The sequence below is a fragment of the Mugil cephalus genome, chromosome 3 (genome assembly GCF_022458985.1).
Source record: "Mugil cephalus isolate CIBA_MC_2020 chromosome 3, CIBA_Mcephalus_1.1, whole genome shotgun sequence".
Lineage (NCBI taxonomy): Eukaryota > Metazoa > Chordata > Actinopteri > Mugiliformes > Mugilidae > Mugil > Mugil cephalus.
This window is the reverse complement of record NC_061772.1, coordinates 19,836,550-19,863,065: the sequence shown is the minus strand read 5'-3', so window position 1 is coordinate 19,863,065 and position 26,516 is coordinate 19,836,550. Positions and strand designations below refer to the sequence as shown.

The following is a 26,516-nucleotide window of genomic DNA, read 5'->3' as shown; positions in this document are numbered from 1 at the left end:
ACATCTCCAGTACGTGCTATACCTTTCTTGAAATTAATAGACTTACTTACGACTTTCTGAGTGTTGTGCCCGAGTGATTCACCTCACTAAACCGATCGCTTTGCGAATGTATTATCATTTTGCAGCAGGCAATCTGGCATTTGAGACTGACCACAGACCACCGAGTGTCTTGATTGAAGCCCGCACCAATTGCCTCGCAATATTTTGCCGTCTGCAGCCATCTCATAAGCACTCCGTGAATTAAATGGAGCAATCCCATTTTGTGCTACTTTGGATGGTAGGGATGTCATAATGACAGGCAGTCTCTTCGCTGAATTGTTGCAGTTTTTTTTGTGTGTGTGTGTGTGTGTGGCCTCAACCGTTTCCAGTGGAGATTCAGTTTAATTGACTCATGGTTAAATACATATTAAATTCCCCTCCAGGGTGAGTTTTTGTGACAGTGACATGTTCTTGAATCCACATATTGAGTCAGCTAAGACAGCAGGAATAGCCTATTGTGCTACTGGTGGAGAAATCCTCAGATTTTCCCCGCATGAATCGAATGACTCTGTCAGACAGATGGAGTGATTCAAACGAGATAAAATAATCCAATGTGAAACGCAGAAAGAGCACTTCCTCTTCCACTCAAAGAGAACCACTTCCCTCCTCTGACCTCATAAGAAAAGCTACGGCGTGTTTCTTCCCAGCAGATTCTCCTCAGTTCAGCATTCTGGGAGCTGCTTAGCGATCCATTTTTATGTTTGAGCCTCTCGACGCACGCGTTCAAATGCGCAAACGGGACAGCGACGGCAAAACGGTCGACAGAAGCCTCTGTTAATAACACATTCCGTGAAATCTACTGGAAAAAAAAGAATTGCAATTTTTATTTGTATTCATGTACAGTATGAACTACAATCTCAGGTATCAATAAATGAACATCATCCTCAGGGAAATTAGTTGGACTCCTTACAAGCACAGTCTCTTGTTGTTGTTGGTTTATTATTTTTTTCTCGTTTTTGTTTTGCTTTTTTGTCTTTTTTTTAACAATTGAAGCACATGTAAAATTATGATCTGAAGATTTTTTGTATTGTTTTTGAAAATATTTTTTTTTTGTTTTTTTTTTGTAGAAATTTTACCATGTGATGATTACTCTCTCCAAAAATGAGAGAGAATGTCCCCACATACAGTAACCCCCGCCCACCCCATCCCCCCCATACATGGACAGTTGGCAGAATAACACACAAGAATTTGATCACCTTGGCTAAGGGTTTTGCACAAAAATCAAGCTCACTCTGCTGGTATTTCCAGTCCAACATTCTTCATGTTAGTCTTAATTTCATTCTGGCATTCGAATATTCCCCCTCACATAAGCCGTCCTCCCGCAGTAAATACCAGTACAGAGATATTCCATTCATTCATTCGCACGACCCTCATCCCCAAATATATATATATGTATGTAAAAAAATTGGAATCTTTTTTTTTTCACTGTAGCCAGCGTCAACATTGAATCATTAAGCCACCAAAAGCATTGAAAAGGAATTGAGCATCGAAAAAAAGGAAACAGTGGAAAGGGAAAGAATGGTTTGCTCATTGAGATTAGCATTGACGCTATTACTCTCGTCATTCATAACGCTCATTGAAGGGCTGGCGGCGTGAATAGGCTTCCTTTCTCGATTGTTCCTGCTCCATTTAGACTTTCATCTGTGCTCACCAGACACGGCCAATTTTTAAGTGCACGTTTTTGTTCAGATGCGTTTGTTCAGTGCCCTAACGTCAGTGCAGAAAGGATACATATGAGAGACCGACTGATCAGAGGTTTATAGTTTTGCGAGTGACAGCGCTTTTTATTATGCTCATACTCTAAGCTACGGTATTAGGGGAAGTCAATAAGGCGTGTGGAACCGTTGGACTCTTAAACCGAGCAATTTTCCGCAGTAAGAGATTATTTGTTCTAAGTTCAGACTGCGGAGTGACGTCATGTGCGGATCAAAAGCCGTCTGTAAATACACATTCTGTTATGGCAGTTCAGCTGATAATCAGTCGTATTCGTGAAATCGCCAGTGGGAAATTAAAATATGCTTGTTGCACAGAGACCAAAGCGAAAGGCATATCTACCTCTTCTTACTTTCTGCACAAGGTCACTGTTTCCATGGCGACAGGCTGATGGCTAGTTTTGCCTGCTTATTCCTTATCTATTTTTCACTCCTCTCCCTTCATATCTGCAATATCTCCGTTTGAAGACCCCTCATGACCACTGTGGGTCCGGCTCCCCCTCCCCGAACACTGTTCTCCACTTTTCATTCCTGCCTTCCCCTTTCTTAAGCCTTCCTCTTTGAAAGAATAAATGAAAAGGCAAAGCGTAAACAGACAACAGGAGAGACAATGTTTTGATGGTTTATAAATGATGCAACATCAAAGTGTATGTGCGTGTGTGTGTGTGTGTGTGTGTGTGTGTGTGTGTGTGTGTGTTTTTCAGCTGACAAAAATGAGACCGAGCAGGGGTCGCCTCAATATCAAAGGCCTCAACCCCCCGTTAGATGTTGGGCACAGGGAGAGTGGAAAAGTCTCATGCTGTTTTCTTATCAGCTTTTCTCTGTTAGTCTGCAAATGAACTGCAGATACAGATTAATGAGCTATAACACATCTTCCCTTATTTTGTTGCAGGTTCCTAACCGCTTCGCTGACTATGTTAGCCCCGTCTGCGTCAGTCTGACAGGGTCACAGTGCATTACAATACAGCCTCATTTGCGTCTTTATCTGTACTAACAGATGGACTATCAGCGCCGGAGCTCGTGTGACCCTGGGGTGATGGCAAGGTAACGCGACACTGAGTGGACGTAGATCATTACTGGGTTAACAGGGAGGCTACAAACCACAGCCTTATGCTCCCCTTCATTTTCCTAAGCAATATTCTGCTGCCGTGCAGCACATGGCGGTGGATAAAGCGAGACAAATGAGACATGGCGAGGGGTGAGGAACGTGCTTGAGCTAAGTGACAGAGAGACAGTCGAAGAAGCATGAGGATGCGGTGGCTGAGAGTGCACAGAGAAAAAGAGAAACCACAGACATGTCATGGATTGATAAAGGGAGGAGCAGGAGGAAAAATGCAGCAAAGGTAAAGTGTACAGCGTGTAAAGAAAAGGCAGGAGGAGGAGTGGGAGCAAGACCTTAATCTTAATTAAAGTGAAGGATTCATCATTGTTGTTTAGGAGCCACAGGGGAAATGCGCATTTACTCATTTGGCAGCTTTGCTCCTCAGGCATGCTGGCTTCACTGTGATATCATCCAGAGCTGTGTCATTAAAAGATCTAATTTTGTTTTGAGTGACAGCTAGAGCATGATGGCGACAAAAATAAACCCATTTTATGCCTTATGTCTCATAAACGTCCTCCAAATTGGACAGGATTTGCTCAGCAAATAAACACTTAGAAATATTCAACCAATGCCCTTCAACAAAACATATCATTATATGGTAATATTAAGTAAGTGATATTAACTAAATTAATTGCGTTAGTTTTAGTGTAAGGCCAAAATCTACGGTGCCTTCAAATGCTGCATTTGACACCTTACATATTCCAGGAAACCATTCTTTCCCTTGTGCAGTATTACACATAGAGAGAGAGAGAGAAATAAAATGAGCTAAAAAGCTATCACAAATTGTTTTTCTTCATTTAGCCACTAGACATATTTTAATAAATAATCTTTGTTTTTTGTAAAGACACTTCTTAAAGTATCATATGTCATCCCAAATGCTGATTAAGTGCCATTATCAACATCAACTCTGTCAAGTCAATGGCATTTGATTTCTTTATCGTCACAATTTGGTCCATTGCACTCCAAGTGTGAAACTGCTGATACTGGATATTTAGTCAAAATTTAAGATCAGATCTGGGTCTCTTGTACATTGTCTTTTGAGCAGGCTTGAATCAGTAAAGGTTCTTGTGTAGCTGAACTGTGTATGGTACTGAGCATAGGAGGGTGGTGGTAAGTGCTCTTGTAGGTGTTGTAGTGGTTGTAGTGCTCCAGCGGGGGCAGCGTTAGGTGTCTCTCTATAGCAGCGACACCTGTGATGTCTTCTTCAACAGTAATGACCTCCATTGAGGATGCGGGGCCATCGGGATCCTGCTGGTTATGCTGCTTCCTCATCTTGTAGAAAATAACCAGCAGAACGGCAGCCATAAGTGTGATGGCCACAAAGCAGCCGATGATTATCTTGGTGGTTTTCATCACCTCATCCAGGCCATTGAGGGGTCCCTCTCCATCCACATCAAGAACGGGAATGGTGTAAGTCCGCTCTGTGGTCCATGTTGAAATAGGAGTCCCTTTTGTTGTTGAGGATGACACCCAGCCAAATGGGGGAAGCGGTGTTTGGCTATCATCCCCCGGAGTCTCAATGGTCTCCACGGTGACTGTGGTAAAATAGGTCACTCCGCTGTTTTCCACAGAAGTGACATTAAGCACAGCAGAGGCAGAAATATTGCCAGCTGTGTTGCTAACCATACAGGTGTAAGTCCCAGTATCCTGCATTGTGACGCTGGTAAAATTAAGTGTCCCATCGTTGAGCACAGACAACCGCACTTTATAAGCCCCATGTGTCACTAATGAGCCATTTGGTGTAAGCCAGCTGATGGAGGTCAACGAGCTTGTACGACATTTAAGCTCGGCACCCATGCCTTCTGTCACATTCAAGTCACTGGGTGGCTCCACTATAACAGGAACGTCACACTGGAAGTAGCTGTGGTCCAGTTCTCCGATGTACCGACCTTTAAAGACTGTAGGGGTATGACAACGTGCGCAGCAGCTAGTATTGGCAGGTACTGTTTCTTTCAGCCACCAGCTGAGCCACAGAATGTCACAGTTGCAGTTCCAAGGGTTGTGGTGGAGGTGGACTCGTTCCAGGCGATGCAACGGTGTGAAGAGGTCATGTGGTAGAAAGGTAAGGTTGTTGTGAGCCAGGTTGAGCTCCACCAGTGACTGAAGGTCATCAAAGGAATTCCTCTCAATAGTTTGGACCTGGGCATGCATCATCCACAGCTTCTGGAGGTTCACTAACCCTGTAAATGAGCTGGGCTTGACCACAGAGAGCTGGTTACCTGACATTTCGAGCTCTTCAAGCCTAACCAATGGTAAGATGTTGGGAATCTCCTTGAGGTTACACATTCCCAGGTTCAGGTAGCGCAGGTTGCTCAAGTCCTTGAAAGCTCCATCAGAAATGTAGGAGAGACGCTTGAGCTCACCTAGATCCAGCCTTCGAAGCGAGGGGACCCGGTTGAAGGCATAAGATGGTATACTTTCGATAGGGTTGTTCCGTAGCCACAATTCCTTCAGCTTGGACAAGTACTCAAATGCTCCATTGGGGATTGTCGTGAGCCGATTATCAAAGAGCTCCAAGGTGTTGAGGCTGGCAAGCCCATTGAAGGCGCCAATTTCAATGCTGCGAATGTGATTTTTGCTCAGTTGCAGGATTTCCAGATGGCGCAGATGTTTGAAACTGTCCACCTTGATTATCTGAATGAGGTTATCCTGGAGGTTCAGGTAGCGAGTGTTGGTGGAAATGCCATCTGGGACGTCCCGTAGACTTCGACGGGTGCATATGACTTTGCTGAATTGGTTACTGCATGAGCAGACCGAAGGACAGGTCTGAGCGCGAACCAGCCCAGCCACCACCAGGATCTGAAGGGCCAAAAGCAGCACAAAGAGGGGGTTGGACAGTGCCCCCTTCAGCCTACGACCTCTCATTGTCTGGCGCTGGAGGGAAGAGATCATTGTGTTCAGCATTCATAGTTCATCTGCTGTTTGGGTTCTCTGTAACAAGAAGAAGAAAAGAGAGAATATTTCTGAGTAACAACACAGAACACCAGAGAGTGAATTGCTATGTTTTGCACTGTAGGCATCAAGAAAAATCTTCTTTCATGCGGAATTGATTAGTTGATCCATAGAAACAACAACAACAACATTTGCTTTTTCAGCCTCTCAAATATGAACTGTTGCTTTCTCTGTTTTTCTATATTTTTCTATGATTGTAACAAATAATCTCACGATGTAAATTGGAACTCTGGGAAAATATAACAACCAATTTTGACACATTAGCCTTAATGAATTATTTAAGGCATTAAAACAATACAATGTGCACTGAATGACGAAATACCAAGAGGTGGATGAATTAAATGCTTAAATTGATTGTCAATAATGCCCATTTGTGTAATATAACAAGCTTTTTGTTTGCTCCCTAACCCTGGATTTGTCCCATATTTATAGACTTCACAGAAGCTGATTCATCTACACAGGAGACCGAAAATGAAAAATGAGAACTTAACATCTGCCTCCCATTGGAGCCGGACCTGTGACTTTCTTGTAAGCTCCTTATTCATTGGAATCATAAGCCTGGAATTATTCAATACACAAAGCCGCAGTCATGAAAATTTTCAGAAGAAACTGTGCAGTCTGCTGTTGGAGTCTTCGGGACCCATTTTTGTCGGAGCAAGACAAGTCACTAACACCCTAACCACTACACATGGATGGATGTGGCTATGCCCTGTGACAAACAAATACTGTCTGAATGCCAATGAGAAATGTGAACAGTTTATCTGTCAGTGTTAAAAAAATATATAATAGTAATAAAAAAAGATGCAAGAGGGAATGTGCTCTGTGAAATGTATGCACGGGGAAACAAAATGGGGGTCCAGCTTTTCTTGGAGGAAATTGTGCCATGGCTGATATGTTGATCTTGCCAGAACAATGAGGATAGTTAATGTTTTTTGTTTTTTTTCTTTTAAAACACTTATAATTAAAGTTTTTTACACAAATTGGTATTCCGGTGCTGTTTACTTTTCATTACAACCCAGTCCACCATCACACCAAAACCTCAGACGGATTCATTCACGGGAATGAGGCGGTCGATAACTATAGCAGAATTTATTATCTCCCAAATCAAGTGACTAACAAGAAACTCGTTACTCTCTTATCTCAGATTAGATCAAATTAGATTAGACTAATCCATTCAGCCAACATGTCTAGGAATATGCCTGAGTGTGCTGTAGATAAAAATAGACCAAGAGATTCATACACATACAGTACGGTACAGCCTGTGCCTCCCACTTCCACACTGCAGTGTTGATATGTTGCTATCTCCCCCCTTATTTCCTGCCCCCAGAGATAGTAACCTACAAATGAATCAATGCATGCAGTGCAACAAACACATCATATTATATATGAGTATATGCTGAAATTATAAGAATATGACAGCATTGAGTCAAGCCACGCTGTGAAATGATACAGACACCATTCTTCAGTGTAGTTACTGTCGTTGCCAAGAGCAAAGCACTCTTGCCTATTGCAAAAAACATTAACCTTGCCTACTGGGTCTTTAGATGTAAGTATTCTCCTTGTCTTTTTGCAGCTCATACAACTGAAGTTATCTGTTAATCATCTCTTTCCATCACCCCACAAGCAAGGAGAAACAAGTATATTATGACAGGTATTTTCTAAACTGTAAAAATTGTTAACTGAGGCGGAAATGTTCTCCGGTGGGGATGAGTGGCTGACTTAATCAGAAGAAATGAGTCTACATGTGGCTTAGTTTTGTACCAGCCAGGCTGCTGCGATAGCTGTGATGCAGCGAGGCTGTGGAGAGACGAGCCTCTGCTGGGGAATCAGATCGAATAAGGCCTCCCACTGGCAGGAGCTCATTTCGTCTGGCTGGAATTACAACAACCCTGTGCTGCCACCTAAGAGAAGAAAATGTCAGACATGGAAAACACACAGATAGTGATTATCTGCTGTCAATAAAACATACCAGTGTGCACATGGACTTGAATGCGAAAAGCAACGAGCATGTAGAGCGATTCTAGCCTTGGCCACATGCCTTCTTCATGAGCACATTTTATCAGCGCCGGATGCATCATTACATACGGCAGTGGCACATATATTGCAGAAGAAATAAAATTGCCTCGAACATCCTTCCTCCCTTTGTTAGTGCAACGCTGCATGGATTAATTTCATCTCGGCACGCTCAACATGCATTCAGAGCCGCTGAAAGCAGTAGCTGCTTACATCTAAAATCCTGCCAGCGACATAAAAACAAAACAAAACAAAAAAAAAAACACTCCCACCCTTACTTTTCTGCTTCTGCACGAGCAGCCACCGGCATTATGTCTGACGCCGCTGTGATTTGCCAAATCCATTTGTTCTAATGAGTTTGTTGGAAAAAAAAAATAATTTAAACCTGGCTGCTCATATCAAGGAGAATATGGAGCATTTCAAAAATGCTAAAAATGTCTTTTTAGATAAAAATGTCCAAAAAGTCACATGTTCATTAGCTAGAGTGCTAATCGCATGTTTGTAACGAGACTGTAACACTGATGTTGTCACTGTTAACACCTGAAGTCATTAGCACTCTCCCTGAAGCAAATCCTTTTCACCCGCAGCATATGTGTATTCTCGCATTCCTCCATTTGATGCGACGGTAAATGATAAAGTCATTAGAGAGAACAGCAAGCGTCACGTGATTATATGATTTACTTACTATAGTATTTAAAAGGAAACACTGCCTTTAACCTTAGTCATAGGGTTTATTGGATGATTACGGCTCATCCAGTGAAGATGAAGCTGATAGAGTGGATTTAAAAAAAAAAGAAAAAGAAGCAAAGACGTGATATGAAATCTGGCAAGTCTCTTATCACGGTGGCAAAAAAAAGCCTGTGGCCTCTAAGAGCGCTGATGAACTCGATATCATCTTGCTAATTCATTCACCACATTACTGATTCATTGCATTTGCATACGTTTGTTGCACGTCTTGTTTTTAACCTCGTTTGTGCTGATGGCGTAACCTCCCAAGCCAGCTGTGTCTCACAAGACCTGAACAGAAGCAATGCGCCTAGGTGACGCAGATGGATAACAGGTTTGCTCTATCAGTGTTTGAAATCTTCATAAATCCAAAATGCTAATAAATATATCAGCATACGCACTACATATAAGAGCCTAACAATGCAACAATACTTAATTTTTTCAAATTAACTGAACAAATTCCTCGAAGACACACCACTAGTACATCTGTGTCACTAGAGATCAATGCTCATTTGTTCCTACTGAACATAACTTCACATATACACAACCATTCATGAAATAATAATGAGAAAACAGTTTTTTTCTAGGTCTGTGAAGGTTGTCGGTCATCCAGGTCATAGTAGTCCTTTAAAGAAAGGCAACTGGACTTGTAGAGAGTAAGACACTCTAAAAGTCCAAAGAGAGTTTGTCTAGGCTTACTTTTTAAAGGTCCTAATAAAAAAAAGCAAAAAACTAAATGGGGCTGAAACGTTTAGCTGATTCATTTTAACATCTAATCCCTTATTTTGTCAGTCAATCTGTCATTTCGGTCATTTTTAAAAGCAGGAATGTCAAATATTCCTCATCAAAAGTCATATGTAACAGTGAGGTACATATCTTTGGACTTTGAACAAACACTAAAAGACACATTCCCCTAAATCACAAAAATTTTCCTCACTTTCTAATATGTAAAAGTTAACTGATTAATGATTATTGACACCTTAACTGCGAATGACAATAACTAATTGGAATCCCGAAATATATATCAGATCAAACTGATTTAAGAATTGATAAAGACATTTTATTATTTTAATAAGAGCACATCAGCAGCTTTGCTATTAGATTAAAGTGTGTAATCGAAAAGCCTGCAGCTTTAGCGTGTCGCTAACATTAGAAGATTATGTTCATGTAAACATGCAACAATAATTACATGTTCAGTTAAGATGGCAAATTGGAACAGCTTTGATGGGGGCGACCATAACTAGCAGCCTTCGCTGACATACAGACTGCTACTGGGGAGAGAAAAAAAAAAAGGAATTAAGCAATTCCCCTCCTCCACCTCGGCCTCAGTACTCTGAGCGCTGGTGTTAGGGAAATAAATCTACAGTAGGAGGCTGTTGGGTGCTGCTGACTTATCAGCCTTGCACTATTCTTTTAACAGGAACGGATATGATGGCCCTTTTGTTGACCGGACAAGTCTCAGAACTGCAGAAAATGACGTGTATTTTCTTGAACATTTTTCACTCTCCTGGGATGGTGCTACCCAAACGCATACTGCTTACTGCAGCCATTTTTAAACTGCGTGGAAGTAGGGTAAGGCTGTTTACTACGCTATGATATACTGTACTTATGCTTTAATGCAACCATCATTTTGAAGCCTGTTGTAATTTTTATTCGACTTGAGCCTTTATCATCTCACTGGCCTGGGTATTTTGAGGAACAGCGCTTTGAAAGAAAGGACTTTCTGCACTTAACGCATTCAGTGAGTATGTTGCCAGTGCACCGTCTCACCACTTTATGAAAAGAGTTACAGGGCACTGCTGAAATACACAAACATACACACACACAACAAAATCAACATTCAGGCATTGTTTATTCCTTTAGCTACACAGCTTGTGTGAACTATTACTCTATTTAGAGCAATGGAGAAATCATTAGTAGAATTACATGGGCTGTGAATGTGTAGAGCCACAATAGTATACTGTATATAGAATTTAGAGCCACTGACTTCTGCATATATATGTAAATCCAATAAATTCTACAATACAATAAAGTACTATGAGAGGGTTGTTTTTTTTTATCTGTATGAGATAAAGCTCTGCCAAGGGCATTAGTCAAAAGCTAAAGAGGCCCTATAGAACCATAGGGAACAAGATGCTATGACAATACATAAAGGGACACTCCAGATTTATTATAGCTGAATGCTTTCACATAAACGGCATTGATTCCTTTTTCTTTTTTTCTTTCTTTTTTTTTTTAATTTTTTTATTTAATCTTAAAGGTGCACTGATTGATTTTGGTCTTGAAGGAGCAAAGCACCAACCTTACAAATGCATTGAGCCATTGTAGTAAATATGACATACAATGTCATACAATATAACATGAAGCTTGAAAAAGTATGGAAGGGCAATTTCCTGAAGTTAATGTTTGATTTCTACACTTGGAGCAAATCTGTTATATCTTACGCATTTTGCAGTAAATTTATTTGCTATTTATATATTCATGTTCTCTAAGGTGTTGAGACCCATTTGAAACAAACAAAAAAAAAACTTTGTTTGATCTGTAGATAAAAAACGGAGATAAGAGGTGGTACAGCTGACCCTCTGACCTGTTCTTAACCTCTGCCATCAGGGTGCCAGCACTCCCAGATGGTATATCATTGAGAATCATTATGCATTTGGATGACCCCGGCTCATTCTCTCCAGTTTGTGATGGAAGAGATTAAATAAAAAGAAAGGCAAAAGGGAGAGCAATCAAACTGCCATCTGGAATCAGGATCAGACAGACAATCACTACGAGGACAAAACACTTATAGACACATTTTAATTTGCCATCAGCCGCTATGCTGTGATATTATGAGTGAGAGCAGGATGAAAGACATTATTTTTAATCAATCTCTTGTTTCTCTTGAGAAAATGTAATGTAATTATCAGCCGCGCAGCCACTATGGAGTGGATGATAGCCATATATGAGCCAAGACCTGAGAACACCATTATCACATATTTTCTTTATTTCCTCTTCAAAAAAAAAAAAAAAAAAAAAATTAAAGGACTTACACAGAGACTAGACGCGGAGTGACAGTGAAAGGCTGTGGAAAGTAATGAAATTCAAAGAGTTGTAGCAATGATAAGTGAAAAACCTTTTGGCAACGCGAAGTGGGCGGCACCAATTTGAAGTCATTTCAACTTTGAATTAATGTGATTGAAGCGGCTTTTAAACGGAGCGACTGATTAAGTTGTTGGACATATGAGCCAAACACAGTTCCCCAAATGTTCCCTACAAGGAAACACGGCCCCCGGCTTTGGCTCCGGCCGTCTAATTCACCATGCCGATGGCGGAGGGCTCGTTGCGTTCGGTGAAACCAGCTGGAGTTGCGTCAGTGGAGAGCCATGATGTCAAGAGGGTGAAGCTTCTTTGAATTAGTAACATGTTTCCATTTGGGATGGGAAGTACGCAAGGAACGTACGCCATCAGCTACAAAGCGATGGAATGGGGCTTATGGAACTGACATGATAGTCTGATGTAGTAGAAGAGGAAAAATCAAAGAGGTAATGGGGACATAACTCAAACTCACCCTCGGTGAGACCTGGTCAAGTAAAGTTTAACAATCTTAAGAAGGGTTTTTAAAGCATCAAACGACCCTCTGTGTAAATAAAAATCTAAAGATTAAAGGAGAACAGATGACAAACTGAGAAACCATGCAGCTCATTAGCTTGTACATCACAATGATGGTAAGAGAAATTCCAGACATGTACAGTACACCGAAGGCACGTTAATTAAACATCTTTAAATTAGTATGTGCAGCTTGTTCCTGTGAGTGCATCTGACTGCAACAGTTGCTCAGGCAATCATGCTTGCATTAGCTCTCGTGTAATGGCGTTGGAATATTTTAGAACACCCAGTATGTTATTTCATGTGCCTTCATTTCGGCTAAGTAGAGGAGGGTTTGTATCTCGTGCCAATACTGGAAAGAAGGAGAGCGAGGGGACAGAAAGACACCTTTCAAGTGATAATTCAATTCTTGTTCACATATTACCTTATGCTGCCTCCATTATGATAATTGCATAGGCTAAATAATCAGCAGGGACGTCCACGTTCAAATGCACTCTGCCAAGGCTCTGTCTGGTCTCTGCAAAGGGATTAAGACAGGATGCCCTGGGTGGCAGACTGACTGAATGCGAGGGCACTCTTAGTATTCGTGTCACTTGTGTAACCCACCAATCTGCTCCCATGACTGTGCTTCTAAAAAGAGATCTGCAGGACTGGCCAACTGTAGGTGGAAGGGCATTGCAGCGGAGTCAGGGCTGTTTGAACTAACTGAAAACACAGCACGGGGCAGTATGTTAGTATGACTCAGGCAGACAATCTTGGTAATTGGTTGCACACATATGGAGCAACGCTCCCACCGCAAAATGCTTTAGTTTTGGAGTGATCGGAAAACCGCGGAAACAAAGGTACCGCCACATGCAGCTCATAAAGGTAGGTATTAGTGTGAGTGAGTACGCTGAATAATGAGCAGACCACATGAGCTGCATTCTTAAAGTAGGCAGATCTAACTAGAAGCGGAGGATTTGTAGGATCGGTAAAGCAGGAAGACCAAGGAAGTGAGGACCAAAGCTGGTCTCCCAGCAAAATCATTCTGAATTAACTCATGACACTTTGAACGCTTCATTTTTACATATTTACTTAAAAGAAGTTCCACATGACACTGACGGCCTTGTTACACTTCATCAGTGGAACTTGGCTTTTCCAAACGTGTTAATAACATAGTGAATGTGATTTCTTTCAGGTTCATAAGCCGCGGAAAGTGGGCCAGGGAATTCAGTGATACAACAAGGAAATTCTCATTTTCATGGCCAGGGACTTGCAATTTGCCAGAATCTTGGAGATTTCCACCTTCCCGTGGCGTATCACTGGTGTGGTGCTGTTCCACGGCGATGCCTCCAAAAAGTCAATATGCCAGCTTCCATTGTTAGCGTCGAGAGAGACAACAGTGTTGCATTAAAAACGGCACAATAGTGATGCAGCTTAAATGGCCAGTCTTGGCAGGTTTCCACTCCCTTCAAAATGCAGAGTGCTTGAAGGGATTAGTTCACTGAAGTGTCCTCTGTTCAGTCACAGCTATTTGCCAATGAATTCCGGCCATTCTAGTTTGCAAATTGACTGAATAGCAGAAGTTGCAGACAGTTCTCCTCTGAGCTTTTGTGTTCACTTTTGGGTGACAGGATACTGACAACACATGGCGCCCTACGTGGCGCAGCCTTTTGTTCTTTTGGTTAAGATTGCGGCCCACCAGCGTGGCGCGGTCTCTCGTTGAACTCTTTCCTCTGGATTCTGCCCCGTGTCTGTCGCTGTGTGAGAAGTCATTCACACGTCGCTAATAAGTGCAATGCTGTGACCACGTATCCCTTCGCTGAGATCCCTTCACTGAGGCACGGTTGGCATGCAGATTGGTGTTGAGACAGTCTCACATAATTTTGGAAAGATGAAACAGAATACATGCCTAAGCTAAATAATACTGAAGTTGAATTATGTTGTAGGCAATAACTTCTGGAAAGTTAGTTTAGAATTAGGGTGTTGTGAAGATTTCTACACATAAAATAATAGATTCATAGTCCAGCAGTGGCCGAGTATCAAATATATAAATTCAACACATGCAAACCATTTACTATAGATAAAGATGGACAAAGCCTTTGTGAGATAACTCATAGTTTGTGTGAAGAGCTGTTCTGAGACTTAGTGCGGTAGCTCCGGTCGGTGGCACCTTGGCAGTACCTGGCTCCATCTCACCCCCAGCTAATTCAAAAAACAGGCAAAGAGGTGAAGTGTGAGTGGAGGCGAAAGCACCCACCTGTCAGTCAAAGTGGCCATGCATAATTGGTGAATTAATTATGCATACATTTAACATTAAACCCCTAAAAATTTCTCACGAATGGAGAAATTAGGTAGAAAGAGCACAACAGTTGTTCGTAGCAGGCTGCAAACATGGTGACTTCAGCTGTGATGTCAGATATTTTAAAATGGAGGCATATGGGGGGGGGGGTTGACTCACTTTTGGAGTCAGCGTCAAGTGGCTATTCAAGGAACAGGCCCTTCCACACAGTGGCTTAATTTTCCATCTCCAGAAGTTGCTCCTTGATACAAACAGCGATAGCGAGTCCCTGTTTGGATGAAGATTATTATGCCATCTCTTCACCAAAATCAAAACAGATCACAAGAGAGCTAAACAAAAACAAAAAAAAAAAGAAGAAGAAGAAAAAAAAACATATTTGCCAGCTGCATCTTTAGCTGGCGGAAGCACTATGCTTGGCCTCATCCGCTGCCTCGACTCAGCCGGCCTGAAAAAATGTCACAGCAAACTATTAACTAATAGGCTTTTATTTTGGACGGGGAAAAATAAAGAAGTCATAGAAACAAACAGGAATAAAACGCTCCTCCCGGCTCGTCTCAGCAAAGACACCTGCTGACTATGAGCATCAATAGGTAATGCTCAACAAAACTTCTTGCAAAATTTAAAAGAGGTTGTTACAGTTCTGCTTCAACAGTGATGAATTACTATAGCGCTGAGACGTCTAGTTGGGCTCTGATCTTTATGCACTCAGAGGACACACTCCACCACTCATAATCATGTTTGAAGTTTTTCAAAACGCCCAAGATGAAAGCTGCAAGAAAACATAGCTGCTGTATAGTTAATGGGCTTCAGTATATGAATTGGCCTCTGTAGCCTAAAAGCACACAGCCGCCAATCATATGCTTCCATGAAGAACATAAAGTGGGAGTACGAGCCAGCTGGTTATACATAATACACCAATCAGCCACAACATTAAAAATGCATTCCTGATATTGTGTAAGTCGCACTTGTGCCTCTAAAATTGTTGTGACTCATCGGAGAACGGACATAGGCCTTCTGAGGGTGTCCTGTGGTGTCTGTCAAAACCATGTTGTTAGTGGGGGTCTTTGGGTCCGCCTATTGAGGAGATGGGCCTCTGTGGATCAGGCTTGTTCCAGTGCATCCCACAGATCAGGCTTGATCTTTCTAAAGTCAGATTTTTTGAGCTGTTCTTAAACTGTTTTTGTGTGTCTAGCTGTGTCAGGCTGCATCCAGCTGCAGCAACACTGTCATTGCTATAAGGTGGGGGGAGTGTCTGGTCCGGTCTAGGTGGGTGGTACATGTTTAAGTAACATCCACATGAATACCAGGTCCAAAAGTTTCCCTTCAGAACATTGAATTGTCACATAATGTTCATAGAGCATGAGCGGATTCCTTTTTGCAGTAAACACACATAAATTGTATATTTTACCTTGAATATTACCTCGACAAAGATGGAACAACATCTACTGCAAAGTGACCGCATGCATCCGCGTTTAATCCTTCAGTCGCTACAGACACAAACACACGCACAGTCACAAGATGAATATTAAATTAAAACAAAAGATTCCCGGGCATATCTTGGTCAGGGGTTAATGCAGACTAAGCCCTTCTTTCCCAAATTGCTTAACCGCCTCGAATAAAGTGATAACAACGTGATACTTCTATTGATCCCTGCAGCGAAACTCTCTTTTCACTTTGCTCCCTCCAGGGAGGTCAGAGTGTAGGGTCATCTTCACAGAGAGTGCCCCCGGAGCTGGCAGCAGGTCTGTGGGGAATCACTGACTTGCTCAAGGGCAGGACAAGAACAGCGCGCACATTACAACCACTTAGCCGCGTGGTTACAAAGGGAGGGACATCTGAAATCTCCTCTACTTAAAACATCTTCAAAAGAAATTCCCAGCATAAAACTGGCTTATGGTAGAGGAGAGTTAGATTTTTATTGGAAGTGAATATCAGGAGAGCGCTTTGAGGTTGTCCTACTTCGAAGGCAATCTATTCAACCCGGCCCTCTATGTAGAACAAAAAGAACAATGGGTACTTCTCAGCTATTTCTCTTAAAGTATATACCTGCCATGTGCCACGTTGTCTTGTACAGGTACCTGTCGGCAGTGGTGCTAATTAGTGTCTCAAAATTGAAAAAAAAAAAAAAAAAAAAGAGTAGACAGAACAATGTTCCATGTTGCATACGTGTTGTTACTTTCACATAGCAACTGGTCCGTCTCACTGCAACGATTTACAGCTCGCAAATTTAATTCCCCTCAACCAGATGATTATAATTATCTACCTCACGATGAAGAGTGAGCAGAGGATTAAGGTCTGTTTAAAAATAACTGCCATCCAATATATTTGGACTCAATAAATGAAAGCTGAGGAGCAGACATTTTCTCACTGGAGTGATTCGGGGTTCCTCCACCTCCCTCTCTCTCGTCGTTTCCCCCCCCCCACCCCCCACCCCCCTCTTTTCTTTTATCGCTGCTAATCTGCTTTGATAATTCAGCAGTGAACGCACGACGCGTGGTGGGAGACCGTCTTAAAGTCAGTCAGAAATCAAAGCAGGCAGAATGCAATTATGAAAGTGGCAGTCGACAATTTTGTAAAAGCTGGATCCGCGCTCTACACAAAATGTCTTATAAAGGCCCTCAAGGGGATGACAAATCATCACTGTGAGTCATATTATTGTTATGCCAGTACAAGGTCATTTGTTGCACCACAAGCGTGATGCCAGTGATCTTTACCTCTCGTTTTTGTTGCTTTCAGGTGGTTAACGAATCTCTAACGCACCCGACGAGCCGCCGAGCTGATGAGCAGACTCGCCTCAGTTATGCTACACTAAGGGATTGCGTTGCTTTTCTCACAGTTGATGGCTGATTGATTGCGTGTTGCCAGTGTTGACAGCATACAGTCGGCAGTCCATCATGTTTTCTTTCATTATTTGCTCATGGTGAGAAGTCTCAGCTGGCATGCTAATAAGCTGTTAAGAATTGGTGTCATGCCAAAATGCGTATCTTCCCAAAAATGTGTTTCCCTGTTGATCTGTCCTTGTTTGTCCTTGCTATTTGTTGCTTCTATTTTTTTTTTATATTTTTTTCGGCGCCTCGCAGGAATGTTATAATACACAGAAATTTAAAAGGGGGGCCTCAGTACATGCCAAACTGCTCTGAACTACAGGCCATCATCGTCCTTCTTTGCTTTTGTTATAGATGTTGTCCACGTTTCAGGACAAATGGCGACAGGAATTCAACATACAGACAAAAAAATGTTCCACACAAAAAGAGAGGGGAGCAACTTCTAAACAGTAAGAAGCCAACTGGGGCTTTTCTGTGTGGAGTTTGAATGTTCTCCCTGTGCCTGTGACGGTTCTCTCCGGGTACTCTGGCTTCTTCCCACCAACCAAAGACATGTTTGTTAGGTTAATTCTAAATTGGCCCCAGGTAGGAGTGTGAGTGTTGTCTGTCTCTCTGTGTTAGCCCTGCGATAGTCTGGCGACCTGTCCAGGGTGTACACCGCCTCTCGCCCAGTGACAGCTGGGATAGGCTCCAGCCCCCCACCGCGACCCTCCGAAGGACAAGCGGTTACAAAAAAAAAAGACTGAATGAATGTCATGGTAATGCAAATTACAACAGCCCTTCAAAATGTATGTCCAGAGCCCCGCCTTTAAGTGGCAAGGCAAGTACCAAAGACATGAACCCTCCTTCTACCTCAGTATTTTTAATGATCGTGCACATCATCTACTCAGACATCTTCTTTCTTTTATACGTTGCAGTGAGTAAAAGTAACTATTCAACATTTATTACCTCTAATTCTCAAGTGTTCTCTCCAGTTTTCTAAAGACACAATTGACTGGTTGGTTTAGAAGAGCAAGTGCAGACCATCCAAAAACATTAAAGGAAGGCACTTATCCCAGTAACTTCTGCAGTTCTAAGGGACTGGTGGAGAGCTGAGTTTGAGCACCATTAATTAGGGGAAGAAGACGGGGACAACGGCAGCTTAGTATCTACCCGTTAACAGACACTAGTCAAGAAAGTTTCTGATGGGCTACTCCCAAAAATGTTCCTCTTTAAACCTTAACATCCCACTTTTCTTTAACGATTTACTGTGACCTGGATGACTGAGAACATTCATAGAACACGGAACATTCACGGCTCATAGACAACTACAGACAGGCACAAGTATAAATGTTTACCAAGGGGTAGATCATTCGCATTGGTTACAATGTGGAACTGATGTAGAAGCATAAATCTAGCATTAGAGTACACTTGAACCTATTAACTTTGGGCTTCAGTCCTGAATTGAAATTGTCCTAAGTTATCTTTACACATTTGACACTATCTATATTTAATGCAGCTTGGCCTGAGGCGGAGCTGTCCAGCCACTGTGGTGCTGATTATTATTTAACTAAGCTACAGTAGCCTAACCCAATTCATTACCAAATGTGCACTTTATACTGTCAGTGACTATATATATCTACAACCAATGTCAGTCATAAGTCATGCAATGTTATATAAACTCCATGTCAGTTATATAAATGCATTATGCTGTTTCTTTTTTTTTTGTATTTTATTCAAATGAATCTAGCAGATAGGAACATGACAGCTGCGCTGTTATTCATATTGCCAGACAAGGTAATTATTCCTAAGTTGCTTCTTTGATGGCTCAAACTAAAACATATATATTTTTTAAAACAATGTCTTTGAGGTAAAACAAAACCTGGCTGAGAATAGGCCCCACTTGGCAGTTAATAAAAACTGATGAAGTATGAAGGTTTACACAAATACCTTCAGTTTAAATGCCTGTATTATTTTAAGTGACATTACATTTATATATATATATAGAGAGAGAAAGAAATAGCAAGTTTTACATGTTGAATTTGTCGTTTATTTATACATTTAGCAGACATGGAACAGCCTCACCCATCACTTATAGTTGTGATTCTGGAAACTTGACAAATATGTCCGGTTAGTTTTTGGTTACCTCTGATACCTGAGAAAAAATGTCTGGCTCCTTAGCTGCTGAATGCCCCAGTAGCTACTCACTGCTATTTCTGTCTGCCGTTTGTTGCTGGGCAAGTAAGGTTGCGTGTTTTTCTTTTTTAATTACTTTGTCTAAAACAGCCACCAGCTGTTTCCCAGGCCCCCGAAACAATGAGCTGAGGGACACTGCAATTCTCCAAGAACTTGATCTCTGAGAGTTCATCAGCGCCGTTTACATTATACGTTCCACCACTTTAATCGATGTATAGGTCATTTGTGCATACTCCCGTAAGAGTGTAATGGGGCCGCAGATGTTTTTCCACATCTGTTTGTTTAGATTTAGACAACCTGGGCAGGTCTGGGGAAGGAACGAGACGTGGGGTAAAATGGAGGGCCTTTAATGTAGTGGCTGAAACATGTGTTTTACTGATCAATCCATCCACCCTGGTCTCCTCTGTAGTATCACCTCATTTACACCTTTTATAATTATAGTCAGTATATGGAGCCACCATACCATAACGGCCACCATAAGCTGATTGCATAAATGACCGACTGAGTCCTTTTTGAGTCATGAACATTTTTAGCAGCTTTGGATAAATAAAAAGCTGAGAATGAGTCAGTTATTGTGAGCAAAAACATCCATTTTCTGTATCACTAGTTGCGTTATAAGTGCCTAAAGGGGGTTGGAGTCTATCCCATCATGCACTGGGTGAGAACCACCCTTGACAGGATGCCAGTCTATCACAGTGCTAACACATATAGACAGAGAAACACATTCACGCCTACAGGCACACAATCCTCCGCTTGTATGAGGCCGTATTATATTCGCCTACATTAGAAGATGTACATCTGTTGATGCTTTTCCCAACTCCAGAGAGTTTGCGAGCACAGAGAGTACACCACTTTGTCTGCCTCTCTGCAGCTTCACTGCACCTTAATCCTAGAGCTTTTTCACTCTCTTTCCTCGAAGCACCTTTCTCCTTTTTTCCCCTCGCCTCCCCTGAGAACCACTATCTGTCTCCCTCTATCCCGGAGCCTTTCTCCGTCTCTACTCTCATCGCTAAATAATTCCTTACAGAGGAAAATCTAATCAAATCTTAGTGAGAGTGAGAAAAGAAGAAATGGGAAGAAATGGTGAGTGTGAATCAGACTTCGGAAAAGGGGATATATTAAAAAAAAAAAGAAAAAAAAAAAGAAAGAGCCAGAATCAGACAGCAACATTGGCAGTGTGTGAGGGGGTTGTAGAGTGAGAGAATTGCAAGTGCATTAGCAGTCAGAGCACTTAGTGTGAGGAATCCATTCATTATTCATTAGCTAATTCACCATGTATAGTAATTAAAATCAGAGCCTGCTCCAAAATGGAAAGAACTATGATAGACTGGTTTTCTATGTACAATATTTAAGAGGGCTGTTTTTTAGTACTCACGCTTCGGGGTTTTATAAATCACGTTTAAAGGCTGCACCTCGCTGTCGGGACTCATCTCAGCGCCGTAAGTACACGGGGCGACACGTTTCTGACAAGAGAGCGAATCCACAACAGAAGCATGCAAATGTGCAACGCGACCTATAAATAACAAGTAAACTGTTGACTATTTATCATACAGTACGCGAGAGGAGATCACTAATTAAAAACCGAAAAGAAAAATGCCATTGTCGTAGCGATTATCAAAGCGCACGTTTTTGAGAAAGACCTTTTGACTTCTTTGACTGCATTTGGCTCATGAATAAAGTGTCTATCAACACTTTATGATGTCATGCTCCATAAAAAAATAGAAAAAAAAAAAAGAGACGCAAAACCTAAGCAGACATTTATTTGATGCTGAAAACAACACAAGACCGAAATGACACTGTGTCAATTATTAGCAAACTAAAATAGGGCATTCTGATCATCCCCCTGTTCAGTCTGTGGGGGGAAAAGAGGTGCTTGTTTGAGCTATATTTGAACAACAAAGTTGCTTGTTTTGGTCTTGTTCTGACAGCGGCGGTAAAGGTTGGAGTCAGAATAATCTGACAGTATGTGTGTGCGTGCTTTTTTTTTTTTCCCCAACCATTACTAATTGTCTCTCTAGCATGTGATTAAGATCAATGGCTATAACCTCCAGCTTGATTTTTTTCTGCTTCTTTTCATTATTATGATCTGTTGACTGCAGTTAAAAATCTTCTTTTGGCTCACTTGGCGCGCGCGTGTGTGTGTGTGTGTGTGTGTGTGTGTGTGTGTGTGTGTGTGTGTGTGTGTGTGTGTGCACGCGCGCAGATCATTGTTTCTCCGAGCAACCTCATTTATAAAACTAGACTCCTTGAGCGTAACAATTTATAAGAGTGCAAAAGTGCAAAAGCTGTGAAATTGCTAAACCAATTTTAACCATATGCATTCGTTAATCTTATTAACTGCAAAAAAAAAAAAATTGAAAAAAGTTTAACTTAAACACAGAGTGGAAAAGATGAGCAGGGACATAGTGTCAAGAGACCATGAAATATACAAGGCCACTTGATAACCAGATTCTGCAACGTCCACTGAATGGGGCTTAGAAATCCATTTTTCAATTCACATACATGTTTCACTATATATGTGTAGATCATAAAAAAAACATTTTAGATGTGCTGTTGTGAACCCTCAGTGTCTTGAATGACATGAAGAAAGAAAAAGGAAAAGTTGTTTAGAACAGAGAATCATGCTTTTCCATTTGTTGGACCAGCAACTGCAGCTTGTTTGGAATAAACAGAGGATCAAACACGGGAAACGTCTGCAATCACACTACACAAACACGAAAATGTAAGGATTAGGATGCCTGGAAGGCTGAACATGGGACTAACAGTATGCACGCCAAGGGTAGAGTGACAGGTGGTGAGATGAAAAGCACTTGAGGATGAAACGGTGCAGCGAGGAATAAAAGTCGTCCCTTTCCTTTGGACAAAGCAATGATCATCTATCAAATCCAAACCTACCACCAATTTGAAACTGAAATATATATATATATATATATATCTTGTCACATTTAGACACACAAAGTGTTTCCAAACCAATTTGGTGCCAGTAACGGCAATTTGCGCACGACAGCATCATATGGATCTGCATCGTGGACCACACCATTTCACTATTACGCTGATGACAGGTGTCATGATGACAGGTGACAGGTGTCATCAGCGTAATAACATCCAAACAGCTTCCGAGCGCCACCGCTTCCATTACTGTCATCGGTGCCACCGCTTGACCTCGGAGAAGCAGCGGCGCGGCTGCACTGGCCTGCTCTGGACGTGCGTGTCAGCGCGCGCGCTTTTCCAAAATGGTCAGATGACTTCTTAACAAATTGTTCCGGAGCGACGATCTGACAGTCGCAGAGAGCCGTCTTTTTCTTCAATCCGATGAATCGATAACAGAGAAGGTCGCCGCAAAAATCACACAAGATGGCAGTATCTCTGCTGGCAAGCTTGGTACGGATCTAATGGCCAGGGCCTTGTGACATGATAATAAAAACTCAACAATATCAGCGCTGCCCAGTGATCTTGCGTTGCTGTGCTTAAAAAAAAAAAAAAAAAAAAAGCTGGTTGAAGGCAATCCCAAGTCCCGCTGTGCTTCCAACCAACTGTGGCTAACACCTGTTAAGACAAATTTTGCATCCTTTTATGGGATTTTAGACATTAGCTGTGTCCTGTGTTTCCAGCAGATGAGTAATTCCTTGGCTTCTTTTTCAAGTGCAGCGGTGGTAAAAGGTTGGAGACAAAACCATCCAACAGTATGTTTGCACCTGTTGTTTCCAGCCATTGCTAATTGTCTCTCTGGCAGGTGATTAAGATCAGTGGCTATACCCTCTTGCTCCTCCAGCTTTTTTTTTTTTTTTTTAAATTGTATATTATCTGCTGACTGCAGTTAAAAGTCTCCCTCTGGTCTGTGAGCTCATTGTTTGTCGTGGACCTAATTTCACTAAACAAGACTTTTTGTGTATAACAATTTTGTTTGTTAATGTTTAGGCAATAAAACCTTTGGTGATACAAAGCGGGGGGATTGGACAAGTTGAGCTGATCTGACCTAGTGGGAGCAACTGATACAGTTGACATATGAAAAAATACAGGGTTAGCCAAAGGTTTACTGCAGGGGTGCCCAGTAACATGCTTTAGATTTTAGTCTATCATTCATCTTGCTGTTTGTTGGTCCTCCACAACAAACAGCAAGACAAACTTTAATCTTATTCTTTTTTTTGTACTTTTTATTTCAACATGTGGCACACATCCATGGTCTTGAGTAGGTTAATGATGGCAGGTTTGCAGATTGAAGCTATTCTGTGCCTTTGTTGGACAGGAAGCCAAGAGTGAGAGAGGGGATGACACGCAGGAGGACGGGATGGACTCGACGCTGAGCCAGCCCGCTCAAACTGGTGAGCTACACGTAAAGAGAAAATGGTGGCATCAGGAAGAGCCCGCTAGGTCGTGACTCCACAGTCGATCGCGCAATTCAAGTCAATTTTAGTGTTTCCACCAGGCGCGCTGTGGCATGTTTCAGGAGCTAAAAATACGCGGCCGTTTTTTTTTTTCGCTTGACTCTGCGTCAATATGGGCAGATCGAAGTATTCAGGCAGGAAGTTCACTTCGAACTAAATGGCTCATACAGACAATTTCTTTGTATTTTTTTCATGTTAATTTCTTTAACCATTCTACTGTTTTATTGCTCTTCACATTTGCCAGCAAAGCAGGTTCTTACAGAGGGGTCATCTTATGGTCTTGCAGTGCTCATACAGGCAAATGATTATTTTGTTTGAATATTGTTCTCTTTAAATACCTGCGACTTGATTATCGCGTTATGTTTGAATCCTCGCGTGATCTCGTCCAGCAGCAGTGGAAGACGCGCCGCAAACGCCCCAAAGCATCAGTTTACTGAATGCAGAAACTGTTGCATAGGAGACAAAAAGTTTAATATTTTTAATGTCATCTATGGTCGACTTATATCACCTGCACTAATATTATCTAATATCTAATATCTGGGACATGGATTTAAAAAATGCGCCTGGTGGAAAAAATGTCTTTTCTGCTGATGATCATCCGGCTCTACTCTATACCTTCAATTGTTTTGAGCGGGAAAAAATGTTTTTTTATTGTGCAATTAAGCTTTTATTTCTATGTTGAAAAATAAGACTTCATGCGTGTATTTTAGCATTCTGGATTTATTCTAGTTCACGTTACATTTCCCTCCGTGACTGCAGAGGAACAAATAATTTATCAAGCCTTTTATATCAACAACCCATCATCGTTGCGTTTTATAGCGGTTCATGTTCTGTGTTCATGGATGCTTTTATCCTCCATGTGGGAACTGTTTCCTCAATTAACATATCTGGGCTCGTGTCACAATTTAATGCGGATGAAAGTGCATGAGTGAATGGAAGACAGAAAGAAAGCCAAAGATGTTGGCTGCGGTCTCTGTCGCTCCTCTCTCTCTGTCCTGGTGTAAAAGTGGGAGTTCATCCCCTGAATACAGATGGCATTACACAAGCAATCCTCTAAATGTCTGAGACGAGCTAACATGCCGCTATCTAGAACGGCCTGGATGTATCTCCAGTGCCTTTGCAGTGCCAAACCACCTATGCTAATCTCGCAGCCAAGAGCTTTAGCTTAGTATATGGTTCAGAAAACATTTCATATGACGCAGGTATTCCTTCTGGAAGGGGGTTACATTGGTTTTCCTATTAGCTGTGATGTTAGTGAGAGGACAGCATAAGCGGTAACTTATGCAGAAAATTGGAGAAACTCTTTGAAGCCGCCTGAAGGTAGTCTGCACTGAAGAATCGATGCCTAATGGAAAATATTGCTTGAATGCACAATCATCTTAATAAAATTGAATTCCGGTGTGGTGTCTCGACTCTGGCCCCCTCCCTTGTGCCTTGGTGGTAGATTGGCCTGAACTCATGACAATTAACCTTGAGCACCATAGGGGAAAGCTGAGGAAGGAGCCCGCAAGATTTTCAATAATTAAATTATCTCTCCTGTTGCACATCTTTAAGTCCGCCACCACATTCTCTGCTTCTGATAGATCAGGTCTTTGTTGTGCAAATTTCAATTCACTGCGTCCTATCTTACTATTCTGACAATGTGCCGGCACAGAGAGCTGCATGTGAATACCGGGGCGCTTAATAAATCCAACAGGCTACGGGAGGTGTTATCCAGCCGGAGATGCATTTGCATCATACATGTAAAAATGTGAATGAAGACATAAAAAAAACACATTTGTATTGAGAGCAGCAGTGTTTGGATCTATAAATGCCAGATTAGATCTTGCACTCTCCAATTCGCTTAAACGTGTAAGTCTGAAAAACACTTAACTCGTCCCAAGCAACACAACGAGAGAAAAGGCAGAACACTCGCTGATTGCTTTCACGGTTCAAACTGAGGATTGCTGTCGAAGTTGTCAAAGGAAATTTAACAAATTAGTGTGTGTTTAATTCAGATTTGGTACAAAAAAACCCACCACGGTTGTTGGTATGCTTCTGCGAGATGGAGACAATATTGAGAAAAATGAAACTGGCCATATCTCCAGAAGAAAAGATGATGTGTCGTGCCACTTTCTGCAGAAACTCCAATTTAAAGTTTTCTCAGTACCACAACACCACAAATTTTAATTAAGAATTAGGACATGATGAAGTGCTTCGAGATAAAGTAGCTCCTGAAAAATAAAGTGGAAGTAAGTGACACCTGCTGTATCAACACGTCTGACACATTTAATCAAGGTCTCATCTTCTTCTTCTGCTTCTCATTTTCAGGTTTTGCCCATCGTTTGTGGATACGGCTTTGATAAAACCGATCAAACCTCTGATCCTACTCTGGGACTGACCAAACTTCGCATATCGCCGCAGCAGCACTGCAAATCTCAGTGGGGAAATTCCTCCTTTGATACCTCCCTTGAGTCAGCAACCAGTGCGGCTCAGAGTTGAGAAGCCTTGGTTAAAGGCAAAGGCTGTTTTTCGTAACATCATTTGTGGTTTGAGGTTCGGCTGAACAAAATGACGCCAAGCGAACTTGAGTTCTGCGAGGCGGATGGGCCTTTTCCCACACCCCAGTTGATCTAGAAACAGATACTGATGGATCATCTCGGATCTCTGGAACAAATGCAATGAATGATGAGGTTTGAAAATCAGGATGATCAACGACGGCTCGGCGAGCGTCGC

At 41.8% G+C, this 26,516-nt stretch overlaps 1 protein-coding gene across 1 annotated transcript in view; it reads right to left on the bottom strand.

Annotated features, from left to right (window-relative positions):
* Window positions 1-839: 839 nt before the first annotated feature.
* Window positions 840-26,516, bottom strand: part of lrrc4cb (leucine rich repeat containing 4C, genome duplicate b) — a 39,818-nt gene continuing 14,141 nt past the window's right edge. The window contains exon 2 of the mRNA XM_047581537.1: window positions 840-5,784. Coding sequence (XP_047437493.1) covers window positions 3,862-5,757 — 1,896 coding nt within the window. The 5' untranslated portion in view covers window positions 5,758-5,784 and the 3' untranslated portion in view covers window positions 840-3,861. The remainder of the gene's footprint in view (window positions 5,785-26,516) is intronic.